The following is a 20,020-nucleotide window of genomic DNA, read 5'->3' on the forward strand; positions in this document are numbered from 1 at the left end:
GTTCCTTTGTCTCATATGGCTTAAGTGTTTTCCTGGAACAGGTTAGTATGTACATCTCTCCAATGTGTCTTAGATTAGAAACAAACTCTTCAAGCTTAGCCAGACAATCAGCCGAAAGCTTGTCCTTACCGCATTGCAGCTTTTGCAAAATACTCCTGCCAGTCTTGCTTTAGAGTCAAAAATGTGACATCCAGTCCCCATCGCAAGTGCCAAGATGGATAACATAGGGTGACCATATGGAAAGGAGGACAGGGCTCCTGTATCTTTAACAGTTATACAGAAAAGGGAATTTCAGCAAGTGTCATTTGTATATAGGGAGAACCTGGTGAAATTCCCTCTTCATCACAACAGTTAAAGCTGCAGGAGCCCTGCCCTCTTTTGTATCTGGTCACATTAGTATAGCATGCCACACTAGTATAGCATGCCACATTTCTGACCTCAAGGTAAAGGGGATAGACTTACCTGAGGGATGGGTGACTGCTAATGTCTCTTAGTATCTAGACCCTATTATATGTGTTTTCCCCCAAATGATGAGGATGTTGTCACTAGAAACCCAGTCAAATGCAAGAGAAGCAACTTCCTGTCTGCCTATGAAATAAAGAAATTTTCATAAAAATGTTAAATTTTTGCTGTGTGAAAAACTCCCAATGTCCTAGTTTCACTCTGAGAGCTAATTTGCACATCCCTCTGCCAATTTTCAGCTCTTCCCTCTCCCCACATCTAAATTCAAGCAACCAGCCATTTTGCATACCACTGCAAATCTTCCACACATGGATAGATATTATTTCACACTAGTCTGGTTCAAGCGGGGTTGAAGGGACAAGAGGCAATTACCCTGGGGCTCACATATGAAGGAGGGGCTCACAACGGAGGGCATCACATCTATATTGGCACTGCTGTATTGTTGCCAGCTCTTTCAGAATCTCATTAACTTGAGCTCTATAAACTTAATAGAAAAAATCACAAAACAAACTCTACTGGTGGCCGTGTTCTTTTGTCATGACAGAACAAGCAAGATGGTTGCAGACACAGGCAGTGCTAATAGCAGCAACCCAGCCCGACCATAGTCAAACGTAGCCTGGGTTTGCATGATCACTGCAGCCCATTGTGGCTTATTTAAACCATGGTGAGTTGTGGCCCATCCAGATGGCCATTTTGAATATTCAGTCCCAAAGTGGAGGGTTGACAGGGTTTGTTGTGTCATTCGAACCTGGGTGGCAGGGGTTGTTTGAGGGTTAAATAAGTCTTAAATAATCCTACAACAGCCTACAGATTATTTGAGAATTTTTCCTCAAACAACCCCTGCCTCCCAGCTTCAGATGACACAACCTGTGGCCAGGGCCTGAATATGCATAGTAGCAGCCTCAGGCACCATGGCTTGTTGTGGCTTAAATATGCCACAGGGGCCTGTGGTGATTTTGCAAACCACTATGGGGTCCTCAACACTTCTACAGGCACCAGTGTGTTCACAGAGACCTATCAGAATGCCTTCCATTTCAGGGGCCTCAAATGAACATTCAGCCCTGGGTCTCTAAAAAGGCCCTGAAGAGAGGGGCTCAGGGGTCAAAGTGACTGACTACTGGTAATGTTCATGTCAATGGGTCCTGTTTCATCCACACATATATCCATTAGTTTAGAACCACAGAACCTGTGGGAGTCTCTCCCACTGAATTTTCATTATTTCATTCCTGCAGCATAATCCTAAAGCTGCCGTGACAATTTCTCAACTTAAAGAATTGAGTAGAACTGGTGCAACTTTCCTGATTTATCTTGTGACCAGATTTAAATTGGGGTGGCCATATGTCCAACTTTGGAGAGGCCAGTCCTCTACTTGAAGGCATCTGAGCTGTCCAGTCCAAGTCTGGTAAAGATAAAGAAACATAAGAAAGGAGATGAAGGCCTTTGATGTTGCCCATCAAGAGTTAGCACCTAGACACAGCAGGCTGAGCAGGCACATAGCTCACCTTAGACCATGACATATCTTGTATTTTTATTTAAAATATAATAATTATATCCTTTTTCCTTCCTTTTTTTATAAAGTGCAAGTGTCCACCCCAGTAGGGTTTGAAGCAAATCTCACTAGTATGCATTCCATGCTGCTGCTTTTGAGTAATTAGAGATGGGATCTGCATGCCCGTTAGTCAGAGTCATCAAAATCTTCCAAAGTTGTTGGCAGTAAGTTCTAAGGTAATACTACCACTTATGCTTTCACCTTGACAAAGTGCTGAACTAGCCTCTGGCAGCCTACATGTGGAGGAAATGTCTCTGTTTACGGTTGCTGAAAGGTGAATTTGACACTCTGCAGAAAAAGTTTAGTGTAACATGTAGTTCAACATTTCTCTAGAAGAAAATACATTTTTGAGTCAACATTTTCATTCCTGAAAAAATAGAACACAGTTAGCTGTCACATATAAATGCATAGCCAAATCCAGTAATCTCTTCCCCCACCAATCCCTTACACCAGGAAAAGCCATTTCAGGAAGAAGGAATCAGGAGTAGAGAGTGGAGAAAGGGTTAAGCATTCCTCCTCCCTACTGCTTCTCCACTCCAAATTACACTCTCCCCAAATGGCTTTTCATAACAAGCATAAAAGGGTCATTGGGATGTGATTATATGTGGCTGTGTATAATGTGTAGTTAAGCTCTTATCAAGATAAAACAGTGGGCCTATTCAGACAACATGCTAAGCCATGGTTAGGTCGCTAACCCTTTTGCAGCAAATGGTTAAACCCTGCTGCTTAACCAAAAGACTTAACTAGCCTGGTTTAAGGTTTCTTCTGAAGAGGCCTACTGGGTAGTCTGCAACACTGAGACCCACCTGAAGGTTGGCTGAGAGACCCATTGGTGGGTCCTCCTGCCCCATGGTTTGAGAAACACTGTCCTAGGCAATGAGGGTGAAAACACCCAAATAGGGACAGGGTAGAACTAAGCAATAAGCATATAGGGGTCATGCAGGACTCTGGCATTGGCACTTGTAGGAATTTTATTTGGCAAAAGGATACATACATAACTAGGAACAGAGAACAGAGAACAGAAATAAATGGTCAGTTTGCACAGCAGAAGGGGAGGTAAGAAACAGGGTACCAGCACTGCTGCTTTTTAACGTGTTCAGCAGTTAACTGGAGTTAGGGATGAGCAGTGAAGTGGCCAAGTTTGCAAATAACATCAAATTATCCAGAGTGGTAAAAACAAAAAGGGAATACAAAGAGCTCCAAAAGGATCTTTCCAAGCTCGGTACATATGCATTAAAATGGCAAATGCAGTTTAGTGGAGCAAAATATCCTAACTTCACATATACATTGATAGGGTCTGAGCTGGCAGTGATTGGGAAAGCATCAACCCAGTGTGCTAGAGCTGTGAAAAGTGCAAATTCCAGTTAGGGATCATTGGGAAAGAAGTAAAAAACAAACACTTGCCAATATGGTAATAACTTTACACAAATCTATAGTTTGACCACTTTTGGAATACTATGCATAGATTATTTATTTTATTTATTTATTCAGAATATGTAACACTCCCCATTCTGAATTTCGGAGCAGTGGACAAAATAAAATAGAATAAAAACACAATAAAAGTACATTTTTAAAAGAAACAAAGTGCAAAACAAACCACGGCTGGTCATTAAGGGACGGCTTCCTGGAATGACGTTTTTAGGAGGCATCAGAAGGAATACAAAGTTTGTGCCTAGCTGACCTCTAGAGGCAGGGAATTCCATAGGAGGGGGCCCACCGCACTGAAGGGTCTTCCCCTTATAGGCCCCTTCCAACTCTACTATTCTATGATTCTATGGAAACACCAGGAGCATGCCCTTGGATGACCTCAGTGACCAGGCAGGTTGATAGGGGAGAAGGCACTTTCTCAGGTGTTCTGGTTCCAAGTTCTTTTGGGCTTTGTACACTAGCACAAGAACCTTAAACCTGGCCCAGTAGCAAATAGGCAGCCAGTGCAGTTCCTTCAGCAGAATAGTTACATGCTGGAAAATGGCCAAGCTGCAGCATTCTGCACTAGCTCCAGCTTCTGGAGCAGCTTTAAGGGCAGCCCCACATACAGCACATTGCAGTAATCCAATCTTGAGGTTACTAATGTTTGTATTACCATGGCCAAGTTGTCCCTTTCCAGGAAAGGCCATAACTGGCGAACCAGGTGAAGCTGGTAAAAGGCACTCTGAGCCATGGTGGCCACTTGAGCCTCCAGCAACAGAGATGGAGGCTCAGAGTATCCCCAAACTACAAACCTGATCTTTCAGAGGGAGTGCAACCCCATCCAGAACAGACAATGAGCCTACCTCCCGGACTCGGAACCACTCACCCACAGGGCTTCTGTCTTGCCAGGATTCAGTTTCAGTTTATTGGCCCTCATCCAGCCCATTACTGAGTCTAGGCACGGGTCCAGGATCTGCACAGCCTCACCTGATTTAGTTGTCACAGGGAGACAGAGCTGCGTGTCATTAGCATATTGATGGCATTTAGCTCTGAATCTCCTAATGACCATTCCCAGCACTGGGGACAAGGTGGTACCATATGGCACCCCATAGCTCAATTGCCAAGGGGTCGAGGAATGGTCACCCAATGCTGCTCTCTGAAAGCAACCCCATAGGTAGGACTGGAACCACTTTGGCACAGTGACTCCAATGTCCATCCCATGGAGTCGATCCAGGAGGATACCATGGTCAATGGTATCCAAAGCCTATTTATTTATTTATTTATTTATTGCATTTCTATACTGCCCCAAAGCCAAAGCTTTCTGGGCGCCTATAAGAGATGAAGAAGAATTAACAGGGTTGCATTCCCCTGTCCCTCTCTCGATAAAGGTCATCCATCAGGGTGACCAAGTCTGATTCAGTCCCGTAACCAGATTGAAACCCAGACTGGAATGGGTCTAGATAATCAGTACCCTCCCAGAGTGCCTGCAGTTGCTCCGCCACAACCTTCTCAAGTACCTTCCCTAAAAAGGGGGTGTTTGCAACTGGGTGGTAATTATCTAGTACCATTGGGTCCAGGGAGAGCTTCTTCAGGACTGGTCGCACTACTGCCTCCTTAAGGACAGCAGGGAACACCCCTTCTCAAAGGGATGCATTTATCACCCCCTGGACCCACTTAGTCAACCCCCCTCGGCTCACTTTTATAAGCCAGGAGGGACAGGGATCTAGAGGGCAAGTGGTTGGTCACATTGTTGCAAGCACCTTGTTCACATCATCTGGCAGCAATAACTGGAACTGACCGCACAAAATTGGGCATCAGACACCTCAACTGGATCTACACTAACAACAGTGTCAAGCTCGCTGCAGAGACAAGCAGTTTTGTCCTCAAAGTGCGATGCAAAAAGATCACAGCAGGTCTTCAACTGGGGAAGGTGTTAGCAGGGAGAGGTGGAAGGGAGAAGCACCACTAAAGCTGAGCGAGGAAGAAGAGGCTCGGCTCTGGTGCTGGTGTCAATTGTAAAACTGGCTTTAATATAGTTTTTTTTAAAAAAAGAAGTTTTTCTTGACAATATATAAAAGATGCGCTCGATGTTTAATTTACATATAAAAATGTACCTTAAATTCTACAACATGGCATATATCAAACGACATGGACAAACCCTAAGAATATGGAACATCTTGAAAACATTTCTATTGTCTTTTACCACAACCATTCTAACTCTAGTTTTTATAACGTAGTTTTTACCTGAATTATTCTCACATCAATACACACATATCTTCAAGCCACACATTTACTTTTTAAGCGAAAGAACTCTATATGAAGTCACATTTACAATCCAGTCCACTCAAGACCAAATAATCTGATCCCATCTGTCAGGGATGTTTTAAGGTGGATCCTGAACTGAGCAGGGGGTTGGACTCGATGGCCTTATAGGCCCCTTCCAACTCTACTATTCTCTGATTCTATAAAATTGCCCTGAAGAAGGCGTTGGAACTTTTTCCTTCTTTGAATATAGCATCCTTTTGTCTACACCTTTGCTTTTGGCTTTTTGGCATTCCTCATAGGGTTCCCCTTTTTGTTAGCTTTAACCAACACTTTGAATTATGCCCAGAAACAGATTAGTAGCCAGTGAAGCTGCTGTAACAAGGGAGTGTTCCCTGTTACCAGCCCCAGTCAACAGTCTGGCTGCAGCATTCTGGACCAGCTGAAGTTTAGAACAATTTTTGAAGGCAGCCCCATGTAGAGCACATTACAGTAATCTAAAGGGGTTGTAACCAAGGCTTGCATGATTGTGGCCTGATCAAACATCTCTAGGAACGGGCGCAGTTGCCGCATTAGCCTCAGCTGTGTAAACACATCCCTGGCCACTACAGAGACCTGGGCGGTGAATCCAGGAGTACACCAGACTGTGAGCCTGGGTTGTCAGGAGGAGAACGACCCCATCCAGCATAGGTTGAATCCCTATTTCCTGATCTGCCTTTTGATTAATCTAGGAGCACTCCTACCTTGTCCGGATTAAGCTTCAACTTGTTTGCCCTCATGCATTCCATTACTGATACCAGACACCGATTTAGAACCAGAACAGTTTCCTTGGATTTGGATGGAAAGAAGAGAGAGGCCCCGTTCAGGCAACACACTAAACCATGCTGCTTAACCACAAAATGGTTAATAGGTTCCGTTAACCATTTTGTGGTTAAGCAGCATGGTTTAGCGTGTTGTCTGAACGGGGCCAGAGCGAGCGAGCGAGCGAGCGAGTGAGTGCTGGGTGACACAGAACCCCCAAAGCCAAAGTTCTGTTCTAAGCTGGAGTCAGCATTGGGCTACATTTCCTGAGCCCTCCTCGCCTGTCGCCTCTCGGTGGGACTCTGCATAACAACGCACCCCCGCCACGCACCCCATGCCCACACGTGGCTGTTATGATGGCTGCAGGCTGTTCTCTTGGTTGCCCTGACGCGGCCCCTCGAGAGATTCCTTCCCCTCAGGATCGAAACCTTCCCTTGCGTATCCGCCACCGCCTCCACAATGTAGGCTGCGTCTTCTCCCTGGATCCTGCGAAGTTGGCGGCCGAGCAGCAGGGGGGGTGTCGCCGCTGCCGCCGCCGCCGCCTCCTCCTTTCGGGCCAATAGGCGGAAAACAAAGGCGCGCAGGAGGAGCGGCGCGAGGGAGGCCGATCTCCGCCTGCTCTTCCCGCTTGGGTCAGTGAACCCGGGACATCAACAAACACGCCGCCAAGGGTCGCCGCAGCCTCCTCCTCGTGCATGCTGGAGGGAAGCCGGCCGAGGATGGCGAGGAGCCGGGCGCCCGCAGCTCCCTTTGCTGCCCTGACGGCCGGGCTCGTCTTGGCGCTCTGGTGCTGTTGCTGCTGTTGCTGCTGCTGCTGCTGCCTCGCGGACTCTCAGGCGGCTTTCCCCGACGACGACGACGACGCGGCGCGGGGGCTCGTCAGCCTCCACCCGCCCTACTTCAACCTGGCGGAGGTCGCCAGCATTTGGGCGACAGCCACCTGCGGCCAGGACGAGAGCGGCAGGCCCCGCCTAGAGCTCTACTGCAAGCTGGTGGGGGGACCCGCGGCTGCGCCCGCGGGGAAGACCATCCAGGTGAGGAGACGCCGCTGGCCCCGGAGGGGATGGCAAGGACATCGCCCCTGGGTGGCAGGCGGCGGGGGGGGGGGAATCGCCCTAGGATCCATTGCCACGCGATTGGGGGGCGGGAGGTAGTGAGGAGTAAAATCAGAGAATATCATGCCATGCGGATTAATGACTCCACTTTCTGTAATTATTAAAGCTGCGATCCTGGTGTACGCACTTACCTGGGGGTAAGTCCTATTGACTTACCTGGGGGTAAGAGACTTACTTCTGAGTAGAGTTTTTTTTAAAAAAATATTGTTACATTTATATCCTACCTTTTTCCTCCAAGGAACCCAAGGCATGATTCTCCTCATTTCTATTTTATCCTCACGACATCCCTGTGAGGTAGGTTATGCTGAGAGCCAGGGTCTGGCCAAATATCACCCAGTGAGCTTCATGGCTAAGTGGGGACTAGAACCTGGATCTCCTGAGTCCGTCACTTATCTTCAAATGGATGCGAGGTGCTGAACTCTTTAGGACACAATCCTATGCATGTTTAGACAGAACACTATCCTATTCCTCCCATGCTGACTGAGTCATGCTGGGATTTGTAGGACTCTTCTTCTGTCTAAACATGCATAGGATTGTGTGCTTAATCTGCTTTAACAGGTCATCATCATCACCAGGATAGTTAATGAATTGCGGAAAGGTAGACCTCTCTCTCCCGCCCTCAAACCCCTGCCAATGCTTTTATTGATGTGCAAAGTGGTTATTCTGAACAAGGACCACTGCTTACTGATAGGGATGGGTTGCTGGCACTTTTAATTTCTGGCAGCATTTATTATTATTATTATTATTATTATTATTATTATTATTATTATTTCCTGCCTTTTCCCCAACTTTGGGACTCAAGGTGGCTTAGAAGATTAAAACATATACAATTAAAACATATAAATATAAATATTAAAAATGATGTTTTAATAGCCACATGATGGAAATTCAACAGGTCAAGCTTTCCTCTCAGATTTTGAATAAAGGGGTAACATTGGCTCCTTCCCCTCTTGACAATTAGAAAGAGACCCCATATGTCAATGTGTGGTTGAACCCCATGGGATCCTTGCAGTACATACAAGCTCTCCCTCCATTTCCTCTGTACCTGTCGTACTGATGGTGACTGTGCTAGTTATTGGTAAAAATAATTAAAGCCAGTTGATGAAATGCAAGAGCTTCTATTTTATGCCTAGACCTTTTCCCCTACAAACATTCTGTTAATGAAGAGAAAGAACGTGTTGCACAACTTGAAGGAAGAAAGTAGATCTCTTACATTGTAAAATCTTAAAGGAAGTGGCATGTTTATTCTTCTTACCTTCAACCTATTAGTTGCCATTTGGCGTACTCCATGGCCACTAAACCTTTGTCTTCCTACTGTGTTTGACTCCGTTCCCTGACCTGGTGCCCCTAGAATGCATTAGAGTGCAATTTCCATCATACACAGCCATCAATGGTCCTCTTGCCTGAGGATGATAGAGATTGAGGGCACCAGGTTGAGGAAGGTTGGTGCATTGTACCATGATCTGCTAAATTCTGACTGTATTACATCATGATCTGCTAATCCGGCTGGCAAGGTATGGAGAAGTGTTTAAATGTGCAGGCTGGATTTTACAAGTACAGACTCTCTAACTGTCCTAATCTGCCCCTTAAATAACTTCTTGCCTGAAGCTTCTGGACTGAGAATCTGTTTGGTGTCTCACGAGAAAGGAAATGATGAAGCTGTCAGCCTGTTCAGGTTTTCTACCTGGGTGTATCATACAACTATGGCTACAGCAAAAAGAAAATGCAAAAGACAACATTTCCAGGGTTGGGCTAAGGAAGATACACTCCCCCCAGGTGCTTTGGCAGTGACTTGTAGGATCTTGTCTGTTTGGAGGAGACAGGAGAAGAGTAAATTCTAACCAAAATGATCCATTACTCTGTGCATTATTAGTTCTGCATGTACCGTGTGTGTGTGTGTGTGTGTGTGTGTGTGCGCGCTGCTGCTGCTGCTGCTGCTGCTGCTAAGTTGATGTAGAACTGGCCTGGGCAACTAGACAATTTAGGCTTTCTCTGTGCCTCTCACAGCATGGACCCTGCCACTTCTCACACCCAGTGGGGGCTGGTGGCTCTGATCACAGTGGGGCAATGAATCCACTCCGGGTTTCAGTCAGACCAAGTCAGAACTATCCAAGATGCAGAAGCACCTTAGATAGCTCATTTAGAGTTCTGACTGAAACCTGGAGTGGATTCACCACTCTACTTTGGAGCCACCATCCTTCACTGCTCCTAGCATTGGCCTGGTCTGTGGCTTACCCATGGTGTCCCCATGGGAAGTGAAGAGGCTCTGTGGACTGGATGGGGGAGCCCAGTGATCCGGATTAGGGTTGCAACTCGGGGATTCTGCACCCCTGATTTGAATTAATTAATATTTATGCAAAACAGCTTTGAACTTTCTGTTTTGTTTTGTGGAAGAGGTGGCAAGCCCTATTGGAGATGACTTGCCAAACAAGTACTGATAGGATTGATAAGGAATTCAAGGTGGCAGGAATATAAAAATGTAATAAATAAATAAAAATATGTGGTTTTATTCTGGTTGTGCTTTTTATACTGTATTTTGTATTTGTGTTTTTAGATTGTTGGTTGTTTTATTATGTTCTTCATGGTTTTAATTTTTGTGAACAGCCCAGAGAGCTTCGGCTATTGGGCGGTATAAAAATGTAATAAATAAATAAATAAATAAATGAAAAATAAAATATTCTGAGGGGCAAATTTATACCTGCAGAATACCACGTTCTAACATTGAGGTGTAATTCTTTATCTATTTTCCTGGGAGAAAGTCCACTGACTGCAGTAGTTTAGAGTAGACAAGTATACGATTGAGCTGTAAGAAATTTTAAAAACTATTACAACTAGGGCTACCTGAGGTGAAGATGCCTGAGGTCAAGGTCAAGATGGCATTGTCCAATTCCTCTGAGGGTGAGCAGGCTAGCTTAGGGGGTACAGGGAAGGCCATGTGGTAAACACAGCTCTGTCCTCCAATACTTCACTGCCACTCTTGGCTTTCAGCATCTGCTGCCTCCTTCTTCCAAATGGTAGGTTGGGACCTGATTAAGATAGACTTTTATTTAAGCATTAGACTGGTAGCCATAGGCAACCTGGAATTTCTTACAGGCGACTGCATAGAATTCCATGCAGATGAGCGAACAGGCTGGCAGAGGAAGGATGGAGGGTTCTGTCCCTCTTCTGCACCCAGCATAGAAACCAAGTGGGCTCTAGAAGATGGAAGGTCCCTCCCCTCCTCTTTTACCAGCCCAGACATACAGCTCTCTGCTGCTCCTCTGCCAGCCCCCTGCAGGCTAGTAACTTTTAGGAGCTGCATCACAATAATTTACACAGAAGCAGATCAGAACATGTGGGCTAAGCTGAAGGTCCTCCTGTGTCTGTGGTATTGTTTCCTTTATGAAATTAAAACCCTGAGGTTGAATTGTGATTTTAATATCATTCTTCTGTTTCTTTGAGAATCAGAGAGAACAGGAGAGTTAATATTTGTCTTAGAGATTCTAGGCGAAAGGTCAGTTGTGATTTATGCCTGACCCAAGTTCTCGGAAAGATTACCGATAGATCTGCCCTGGCACACGGAAACATGCTGCACTGCCTACAGTATTTGTACAAATGTGAATACAAGTAGTGTCCCTCTCTCCAGTTTCTAACAAAGCCTCATTGAGACACATAGCAAGAATACCTCTGTAGTTTATCAGCCGTCGTTTTGGTTCAAGAGGGGTTCCAAATTCTTTCAAAAGGCTGAGGAAATCAACGCTGGAAAATGTGATAATAGTGCTGCATACAGATCATTACACTGTTCCAATTCTTAAACTCAAATGAACTTTAAGCTCAGGAATATAATATACTCGCACAAAAGGGGACACCATGCATTAAATAGCAATGGAACTGGAGAAGGTTTGAACAAACATGTCCATGTATAGTAATGTGTCCAGTACAAAATAATGCAGGGGGAAAATGAATATATTTCAGATAATAGTGAGTCTGAGGACTTAGCTACACCAGGCTATATCCCAGGGCTAACCCCGGGATTGTCCCTGTGCGTCCACATGACACACAGGAGATCCCAGGATCAGGGAGGGATCATCCCTCCCTTGCCCCAGGATATAGCCCTATCCTTCAGGCTCACTTTTTCTGCAGTCTTGGGCTGAGCCTAAGATCGTGGAGCTTGTGGCCCGTTTCCGCGGGTTTACCCGGCTCCACGCAGTTCCTCATGCGGAGCCAGGATCTGCGCCCATCAGGGGTAGGGTGGGGGGGAGCAGGGAAAGTAGGTAATTTTTTTAAAAAAACTTACCTTTGCACACGAGCGTTTGTGCCTTCCGTCTCCTTTAAGAAAATTTAAAACATGGCGGGCTCAACGCCTCTCTTCCTGAGGTCATCGCGCCTTACGTGTAAACGAGGGCGAGATCTCACGTTAATCGCAATGCAAGGTCTCCCCTCCTCTTCCCTGGAACAAAAGGTAGGTCTAGCTAAGGCCTGAGATAGATTATTTATTTATTTATTTATTACATTTCTATACCGCCCAATAGCCGAAGCTCTCTGGGCGGTATAACGACAATCAAGAGCTTGAAATGTGTGGTTAACCTGAGATGCTGTACTTGCTTCACTGTCCTCTGTAGTGTGTATGGGCTTGGAGTCATTTTCTAAAATGTGTTTTTCAAGAAAAGGATGTCTACTCTAAATTTTAAATGGATATAATAGCTTTGGCAGAGCTGTAGTCCTCAGGTAATCTAAAGAACATTTTGAGTATGGTTCTCAGAATTTCCAGATTCCTTCCAAAGGTTCAGTTATAAATGATACTTCCAAGAATTGATAAAGGTGACCTATGTCTTATACTGAGGCAGACCATTGGTCCATATAATTCATTGGTCCATATAGTTGTTGGTGCTGACTGGCAGCAGATCTCCTATCCCTACCTGGAAATGCTGGGGATTGAACCTGAGACCTTCTGGATGCAAAGTGTGTGCTCTACCATGGAACTAGGGTACCATATAGACATATATCTATTCCAAGGTTGGGGAATCTGCAGCCCTCCAGATGTTGTTGGACTGCAACTCCCATCAGCCCCAGCCAGCATGACTAATATTCATGAATGCTGGAGTTGTTGTCCAACAATATCTGGAGGGCCACAGATTCCCACCTCTGCTGTATATACACAGTGTTTATGCTAGTGGGGGAAGATAGGGGTTATAGTCTGAAACATCTTGGGTGGACACCAGATCAGGAAAGGCTGATAGAAGACCAATTCATGATGATCCTTATGAAGGAGCTTCAAGAGGTATACCACCGTAAGAGTATGGATATAGCTTTAACCTAGACCACTGAAATAGTCATGAGTGTTGTGTTTTGGTCAGACTGGAATTTCCAACATCACTAAGTCTGGGCAAAGTTTTTTCCAAATGTTCCATATATGCCCCATGTAGGCCAATCCTTTACAGGGTATGAGTGTTGCCATAATTCTAGTAATCTATAGATTACTTTAAATTTTTGGATTGAGAATCTTGCTGTACACACACTCAGGACAACTCGAGGAGATGTGGGTAATGGGGTTACTAATACACGCAGAGCTATTTTGTTGAATTCCAGCTTAAATCTAGTTAGTTCCCAATCTGCTGGAATTGAGACATATATACTATGCCAGACAGGCTGCAGAGTGCAATGCCATTCTGCAGATAGTACCAGTGAGAAGCAGATGTGAACTTTTTATGCAACACTTTATATTTCTTTAGCTGCCATCTTAGTTGGCAGCTCTTGTGGAATGTACTTTAAATAACTGAAATGCTTGCAGTTCCAGAAGAATTTATGTACATGTTAGAAACATTATTACTTTGTCTTCAGAATGCCAAGTGACCTAGTTAAGTCAAAATGTTTCTCCTACATCCTAATTTTCAGTAACTAGGGAAAAACCTATCCAGTTTGACAGGAAGCAGATCAGGGGAAGGATGGACAGACCTCCAATCCTACAACGCAACTTTTCCCTCAAGTTATAGTCCCTTAAAACATTTCCACTTATCACTTCTATTGCCCCAGTGGGGAAGCCATTTCTAATTGTGTAATTCTACCTGCGAGAGGAAACCACTGGTCGAACCACTGGTCTCCCTCCCCCTGCAGCTCCTCCATGTGCCCCCAAATCTGTTCTGGATGGTCGCTCAACACTCCGGAGCAGATTTGGGGCACACATTGGAAGCTGCAGGGGGGATGAAAAGACGAGGAAGTTCTGTTGTGCAAGTGGACTTCCACTTGCATGAGGTTTCATCCAACCAATAGTATTTTTTAGATCCAACCCTGTCCCCCAAAGCAACCACTTTCCCCAGACCCTGTGAAGGAGGTAAAGACACTTACCTCTCTCATCCATTGATCAAACCTAAAACTAGGAGTCATTGGTGGAGGGGAAGAAGCAATGGAACCACACTGTCCCCTTTCCTACCACCCTGCAGCTGTGTTCAGGTGGGAGAGGAATGATACAATTAATCGCTGACATGCTGGTCTTCCCATGGGGCCCCTTGCTGGTCCCACAGTAGGTGTTTTGTGAGGAAACACCATGACTTATTCGCTTACATTTTACAGGGGATCCACAAAACTGCCCAGAGAGCATTAGCTATGGGGCGGTATATAAATTTAATAAATAAATAAATAAATAAATAAAAAGATGTCCTCCATTTGTAATCCTCCTGTGTTTTCCCAGTGCTTCTTTTGTCTCTTTTCTTACCAAAGAAAGTCTGGCTTTTTGAGCATGGAGGAGTAGTGCTATCTCCAAGTGTAGATGCCTTTAGCATTACCCTCCCATCTTTTTCTAAGAGGCATGGTTTTGACATGAGCAGCGATGTATGAGGCGGTTGTAAACCTATAATAGCCCATCACATATTTCCCCCCTAATTAAACACTGCCAATGTACACTTCCAATGCAAAACCACACTTTGGTTATTGTTGCTGCTGCTGCTGTTGTTTTACATTTCATGGGTAGTAATGGTCAATCACAGTTAAGTAAATAACTGCTTACTAAAAAGATCACTCGGAGGAGGGAAGAAGTGGTTGCTTCCATATTAGTTGGTTTCTCTTATATTATTATCACTCTCAGTTTTTCTAGAGAATCTGCATGAGGTCAGTTTTTTTCAGACCTGATCAGTAATGATATTTTTCCAGTAAAACTCAGCTTGTCCGGTGCAGAGCAGCAAAGTGGCTTTTAACGCAACTGTGCCTTCAATAAAAAGTTTTCCACCTTACCCCTATTTCTTGTTCAGCGTGGTGGAGGGTTTAGTGATTATTTGCCCCTTAATTAGTCATCTTCTATTCATTGTTGGAAGGCACTTTAATTACTAGTTTCCTTTCATAATTCTTCACTTTTCTTACTTGTGAATAAACATCAAAGAATGGTTTTGATCATGGGGAAGGCATTGCTGAATAACATAGCACTATATTGCCACCCGGAGCCGCCATTTTAATTATGCTTCCAGATGACTGAGGAAAAGCAATGCTGAAAAGAGTCTAAGCAACTGTTATTCCTGAATTGTTCTCACTGTCTCTTTTAAGCATCATGGAGGAAACACGATTAAACAACTCCAAGATCTTAAAGCAGCAGTGTAACAATGAAAGTATTCAAGTTAACGTTGTCCCAGGCCTACCAAATTGATTATGACGTCATTCTGTTTTCTTCTCTTTCAGGGCCAGTTTTGTGACTATTGCAATGCCGCTGATCCCAAGAAAGCCCACCCAATAACCAACGCTATAGATGGGTCAGAGCGCTGGTGGCAAAGTCCTTCTCTCTCCTTAGGTTTGAAGTATGATGAAGTCAATGTTACTTTAGATCTAGGACAAGTAAGTATGGGTGTTGCTTGCCATGTTGTTGATGTTAACAGATTCTTTGTGGTTTATATAGTGGTCCAAAGTAAGGTGGGAGCTGTTTTGTGTTGGGACTGTCTTTCTGTACAAACTATATTTTGGCAGGGGGCGGCATTCTAAAAAAGTAAAGTAATCTAGTTATGTTTTAAACTGAGTTCCCGCCCTTAATGGGGAGTGATGAATTGTGGGGGCGAGCAGGCCGGCAATGAAGCAAGAACAGCTGGTAGAGCACAGACCCAGCAGCAGCAGCTCCTCCCCAGGAGGGGGCTGCTGAGCCAATCAATGCGATGATGGGGGTGGTCCAAAGAGGCCAACCCCGGCAGAGTGAGATCTCTCCTTTGTTCTGCCTCCAGTTCAACTTGAGGCTCCCAAAGGCAAACCTCCGATGCGGCTCCAGGATTGCAGTCGCTGACTTCTCCATCCACCCACACCCAGTAGTAAGATGTCTTGCAGTGGCAGAAGTTGTCACCAGTTAATAGGGCTGGGAAGAAATTTTACCTATACACCAATTGACAAAGACCATGCAGGGTTTGTTTTTGCCTTCCTCGTTGCATTATTAATTCCATTGTAAATAAGTTGATCTGGACTATCAGTAAATTCTTTGTGGATGCTTCATTTTATAACACTTGTCACAACTTACATAGGTGTGATCGGCATTGGGCTGGATCCATTGGTGATGGGGAGCTGAATGCTGAGAATTTCGATAAGGGATCTTGGGGACGTGGTGTCAAGACCAGACCAGTATGGGGCCTGTGAGCTGACCACATCCATTGTGGTGGCAAGAGGTTCACATTAGTGGTCTGTGCCATGGTGTGCCCCTGGCCCTTCCAACCACCACTAGTGCTCCAGCATGTGGACCAGATGAATCGGTCAGCAGGCAGCCTGGCCGATTATGGGATCCATGCCCTGTGCCATTGCCAGGCCTATTCAAGTGAGTCAGTAAAAGTTGTGGCCAATTTATTATCCCAGCTATGCCTGGGCGTCTATTTGTTCTCATCCCTTCGCCAACCAGACCAAATTAAGCGCTGCCCACACAATGAGTATAACTTCCTCAAGAATGTTGACTGTATTATGTTCTATAAGTTGCATTGTGACAAGTTGGATTTATTGTCAAAATATTAAATTAGCCCTACTGCGGGGATCTACTGCCTTTCAACTCCTAGGGAACAGGAATAAACCCTTTGTCCAATCCTTTCGAGAGTCAAAGTGTGGAAGAAATATTTTGATATTCTAATTCTTGTATTGTTTTCGTTGTTTCATTGTTTTGGGTTGTTTTGAGTTTTAAAATAATTGTAAACTGCTCCATGGGTATCTTCCAGTTGGGCGGGAGACAGAGAGAGAGAGAGAGAGAGAGAGAGAGAGAGAATAACTATTTATTATTTATTATTTATTTATTTATTACATTTCTATTATTATTAAAAGCTTACAGCACCAGGGAATATATGCTTTTTGGATGGCTAAAAACTAAATACAAATTGTGGAATGTCCATATTAAAGACTCCAAGATGGTGTCAACCACGTTTTCTGAGCTGCCCCATGACCTACAGCACAACCATAGGTATTCCAAATCAGATCTTCTTGCCCGTAGTGCCAGAGACCAAACACAGTCTTGTGAGTCATTAATTATGTCTCATTCATGTAATGCCAGAACTATGTAACCACACTTAGTCCAGGTAACAATGGCTGTTGACATCTTAATTGAGAACTTTGATGGAGAGAGGAAAGCCAGTTGCAATACACAACATTTCTCCTTGGGAGTGTCTGGCCATCAGCAACCCACCAATTTATCAACAGACTTAACCCAATTGGCTAAGATATTGGATAACAGACAAAGAGAATAAGGAAGGCTACATTAATCTAAAGCCTAATCTACACCAAGCAGGATATTGCACTATGAAAGCTGTATGAAAGCGGTATATAAGAGGCAGGAGCCACACTACTGCATTATAGCATTATTGAAGTGCACTGACAACTGTTGGGGCCAATTGACACGTACCATATAGCGCTTTCATACTGCTTTCATAGTGCAATATCCTGCTTGGTGTAGATAAGGTCTAATGCAAGTAAGTCACATTGCAAATTTAATCTGTTTTTTTATGTCTTACAATGGTGTTAGGCCAAGCTCAGATCTGTCACAACCTCCCATGTGTTTGGATTCTGGCACCATCTTATGTTTATCAACCGCTAGTGTGGCCTTGGGACTTGGGTCTCATTCACACAGTTTCCAAACTGGGATTTTAAACACAGAGTGGAAAAATGAGTATTCATGTCTCTCAACTTGCATGTGATATAAAGTGTAACACAATGATGCACATGCAATACATAAACATATATGCATGACTGTTGTGATCTTTCTCTTTTCCAATGCTTAGTGGGGAATGCTCACACATGTTGAGCATCTAGATGTCCTTATGTGCTAACTTCCAATTTCACATCTTGCGTTGTATCCAGAGATGAGCACACATTGGTACTTCCCCTCCTCCTCCACCAGCACCACCTCTCCCTGGCACTGCACCCCACAAAAGCTGTTCCTGAGGGTCAGGGGATTCTTGGAATAGCCTGGGATGGGGACATGGAGGAGTGTAGTGGGGCAAGAGAATCAGCTGAAATCGGCTGTTTCCACCCTCCCACTCCAGCTCCGTCTGCTCCATCCCATGCTTTTCTGGAGGACTTTCTGGAGCAGCTTTTTAGGAGGCATAGGTGAGCTATAGAGGGGAGGAGAAACATTCAAGTGACTAGAATCATAGCTGGAAATTGTAAGAAAGCTGAGAACTAGAACCAATAGTTGAAAAATGACAAGGAAGCAGATAGCAGCTAAACTTTAGGAGAAGCTTCCTAATGGTAAGGACTGTTCAACAGTGAAGCAGACTGCCATGTCAGGTGGTGGGCTGTCCTCCACTGGAGCTATTTAAGCAGAGACTGGACGGCCCACTCTTGGTGCATCCCTCACCGTAGCTCCTGCATTGAGTAGGGGGTTGGACTTTGAAAAGTCCATTCCAACTATAAAATTCTTTGGTTTTTATGAGTGTCCTTGGGGTTGCGCTTCTCGGAATGCAACACATTATGTTGTATGTGTGGTAATGGGATAAGCATGCCTGTAGGATTTCTGACAGGGTGATGTAACAAGTGAGACCTGTAACAAACTGTTGCAGTTTGGAGGGCTCCTCTTCAAGGTGTCAGCCAACCAGCCAATCGTGTTTCAGGAGAATAAACTATATTCCTCCTCCCCTCAGTTTTCTGACCGCTCCTTCCCCCTGCCATGTCAGTCAGCCAGCATTCCATGTGGTTATGTAGTCTTCATTGAACTGTTTTGGGATTCTCTCTCTCTCTGAGTTTTGTTCCTATTTTTTGTACTTTCCTAAACTTGGGGTTCTTCCAAGTTTTCTATGTGCAATTGTCCATCTTGGACATTGACAAGGGGTAGAGCAATAATTCCCCAGCAACACCTTCTGGAATTGACCATCCAAGTAGAAGTAGAACCACTGCAAAACAGTCCCTCCAACTCCCAGTGCAGACAGCCTATCAGAAAGATGCTGCGGTTTATTTATTTATTTAAGCATTTTTATGCCGCCATTCAGCCAAAAAAGGCTCTCACGGCGGCTTACAAAAGTATTTCTTGACATCAAAAGATGGTTCATGGTATCAAAAGACAATGAGCAGTGCAAGAGAATCAGCGGTGTTGCACTCCCCTTGTCTTTCTCTTTCTGAAAAGGTCATCCATCCCACAAGGCAACCAAGACCATTTTCCATTCCAAAACCAGGCCTGAAACCCAATTGAAATGGATCTTCTGAATGTCACTGCAAAGTGACTGCCAATAGGTACAAGAGAATCAATAGAGAAATCTACAATCAGCATAAACACAATAAAATATGTATCTTCTAAACAATCAAGAACATAGTTCAATAGCATGTTCAAATCACCCAATAAATATAAAATAGTGTTTCACTAACATAATATCAATATAAGAAATTGGATCCAGATTTACACTGACAGAAATGGACTTTTCTGCCTTCTCCTTCCCCATGCTGCCCTCCAATCCCATGAAAATTCCTCTTTGCCCAGGCATATGGCAGCACATCTTAATCACCCACATGTTTAGTTTTTTTAACGGTTTTTAATGTTTTATGTGTGTATGTTTTGTGTTTTAGAGTTTTAAATTTTGTATACTTGTTTTTATCTCAATTTTAGAATTTCTGTAAACCGCCCAGAGAGCCCTGGCTATGGGAGCGGCATATAAGTGTAATAAATAAATAAATAAAATGCTACACAGAGGGTCCATTCAGAAGACACCTTAAACCATGGCTTTAACCATGGTGGTTAAGTCAGAAAACCAGGCCGTGTTCAGAAGAGACCTTAAACCATGGCTTTAACCACGGTGAATAAGCCCTTTTGCTTTATTAACCATGGTTAAAGCTGTGGTTTAAGGTGTCTTCGGAACACAGCCTGGTTTTCTGGCTTAACCACTATGGTTAAAGCCATGGTTTAAGGTGTCTTCTGAACTGGGCCATAGTGTTTGGAGACCCTGCTGAATGGGGTAGTGTTGAGGGGAGAAGGGGGGCTCCCCCAAAATGTAGCAAAGGAATCTTTATGAGAAGAGCC

The 20,020-nt window shown here is 44.4% G+C and overlaps 1 protein-coding gene across 1 annotated transcript in view; it reads left to right on the top strand.

Annotated features, from left to right (window-relative positions):
• The first annotated feature begins 7,203 nt into the window (after positions 1–7,203).
• LAMA3 (laminin subunit alpha 3) overlaps positions 7,204–20,020 on the top strand; it is a 184,312-nt gene continuing 171,495 nt past the window's right edge. The window contains exons 1-2 of the mRNA XM_063131300.1: positions 7,204–7,518; positions 15,244–15,396. Of these exons, the coding sequence (XP_062987370.1) occupies positions 7,204–7,518; positions 15,244–15,396 (468 nt within the window). The remainder of the gene's footprint in view (positions 7,519–15,243; positions 15,397–20,020) is intronic.

This window comes from Elgaria multicarinata, chromosome 7 (genome assembly GCF_023053635.1).
Source record: "Elgaria multicarinata webbii isolate HBS135686 ecotype San Diego chromosome 7, rElgMul1.1.pri, whole genome shotgun sequence".
Classification (NCBI taxonomy): Eukaryota; Metazoa; Chordata; class Lepidosauria; order Squamata; family Anguidae; genus Elgaria; species Elgaria multicarinata.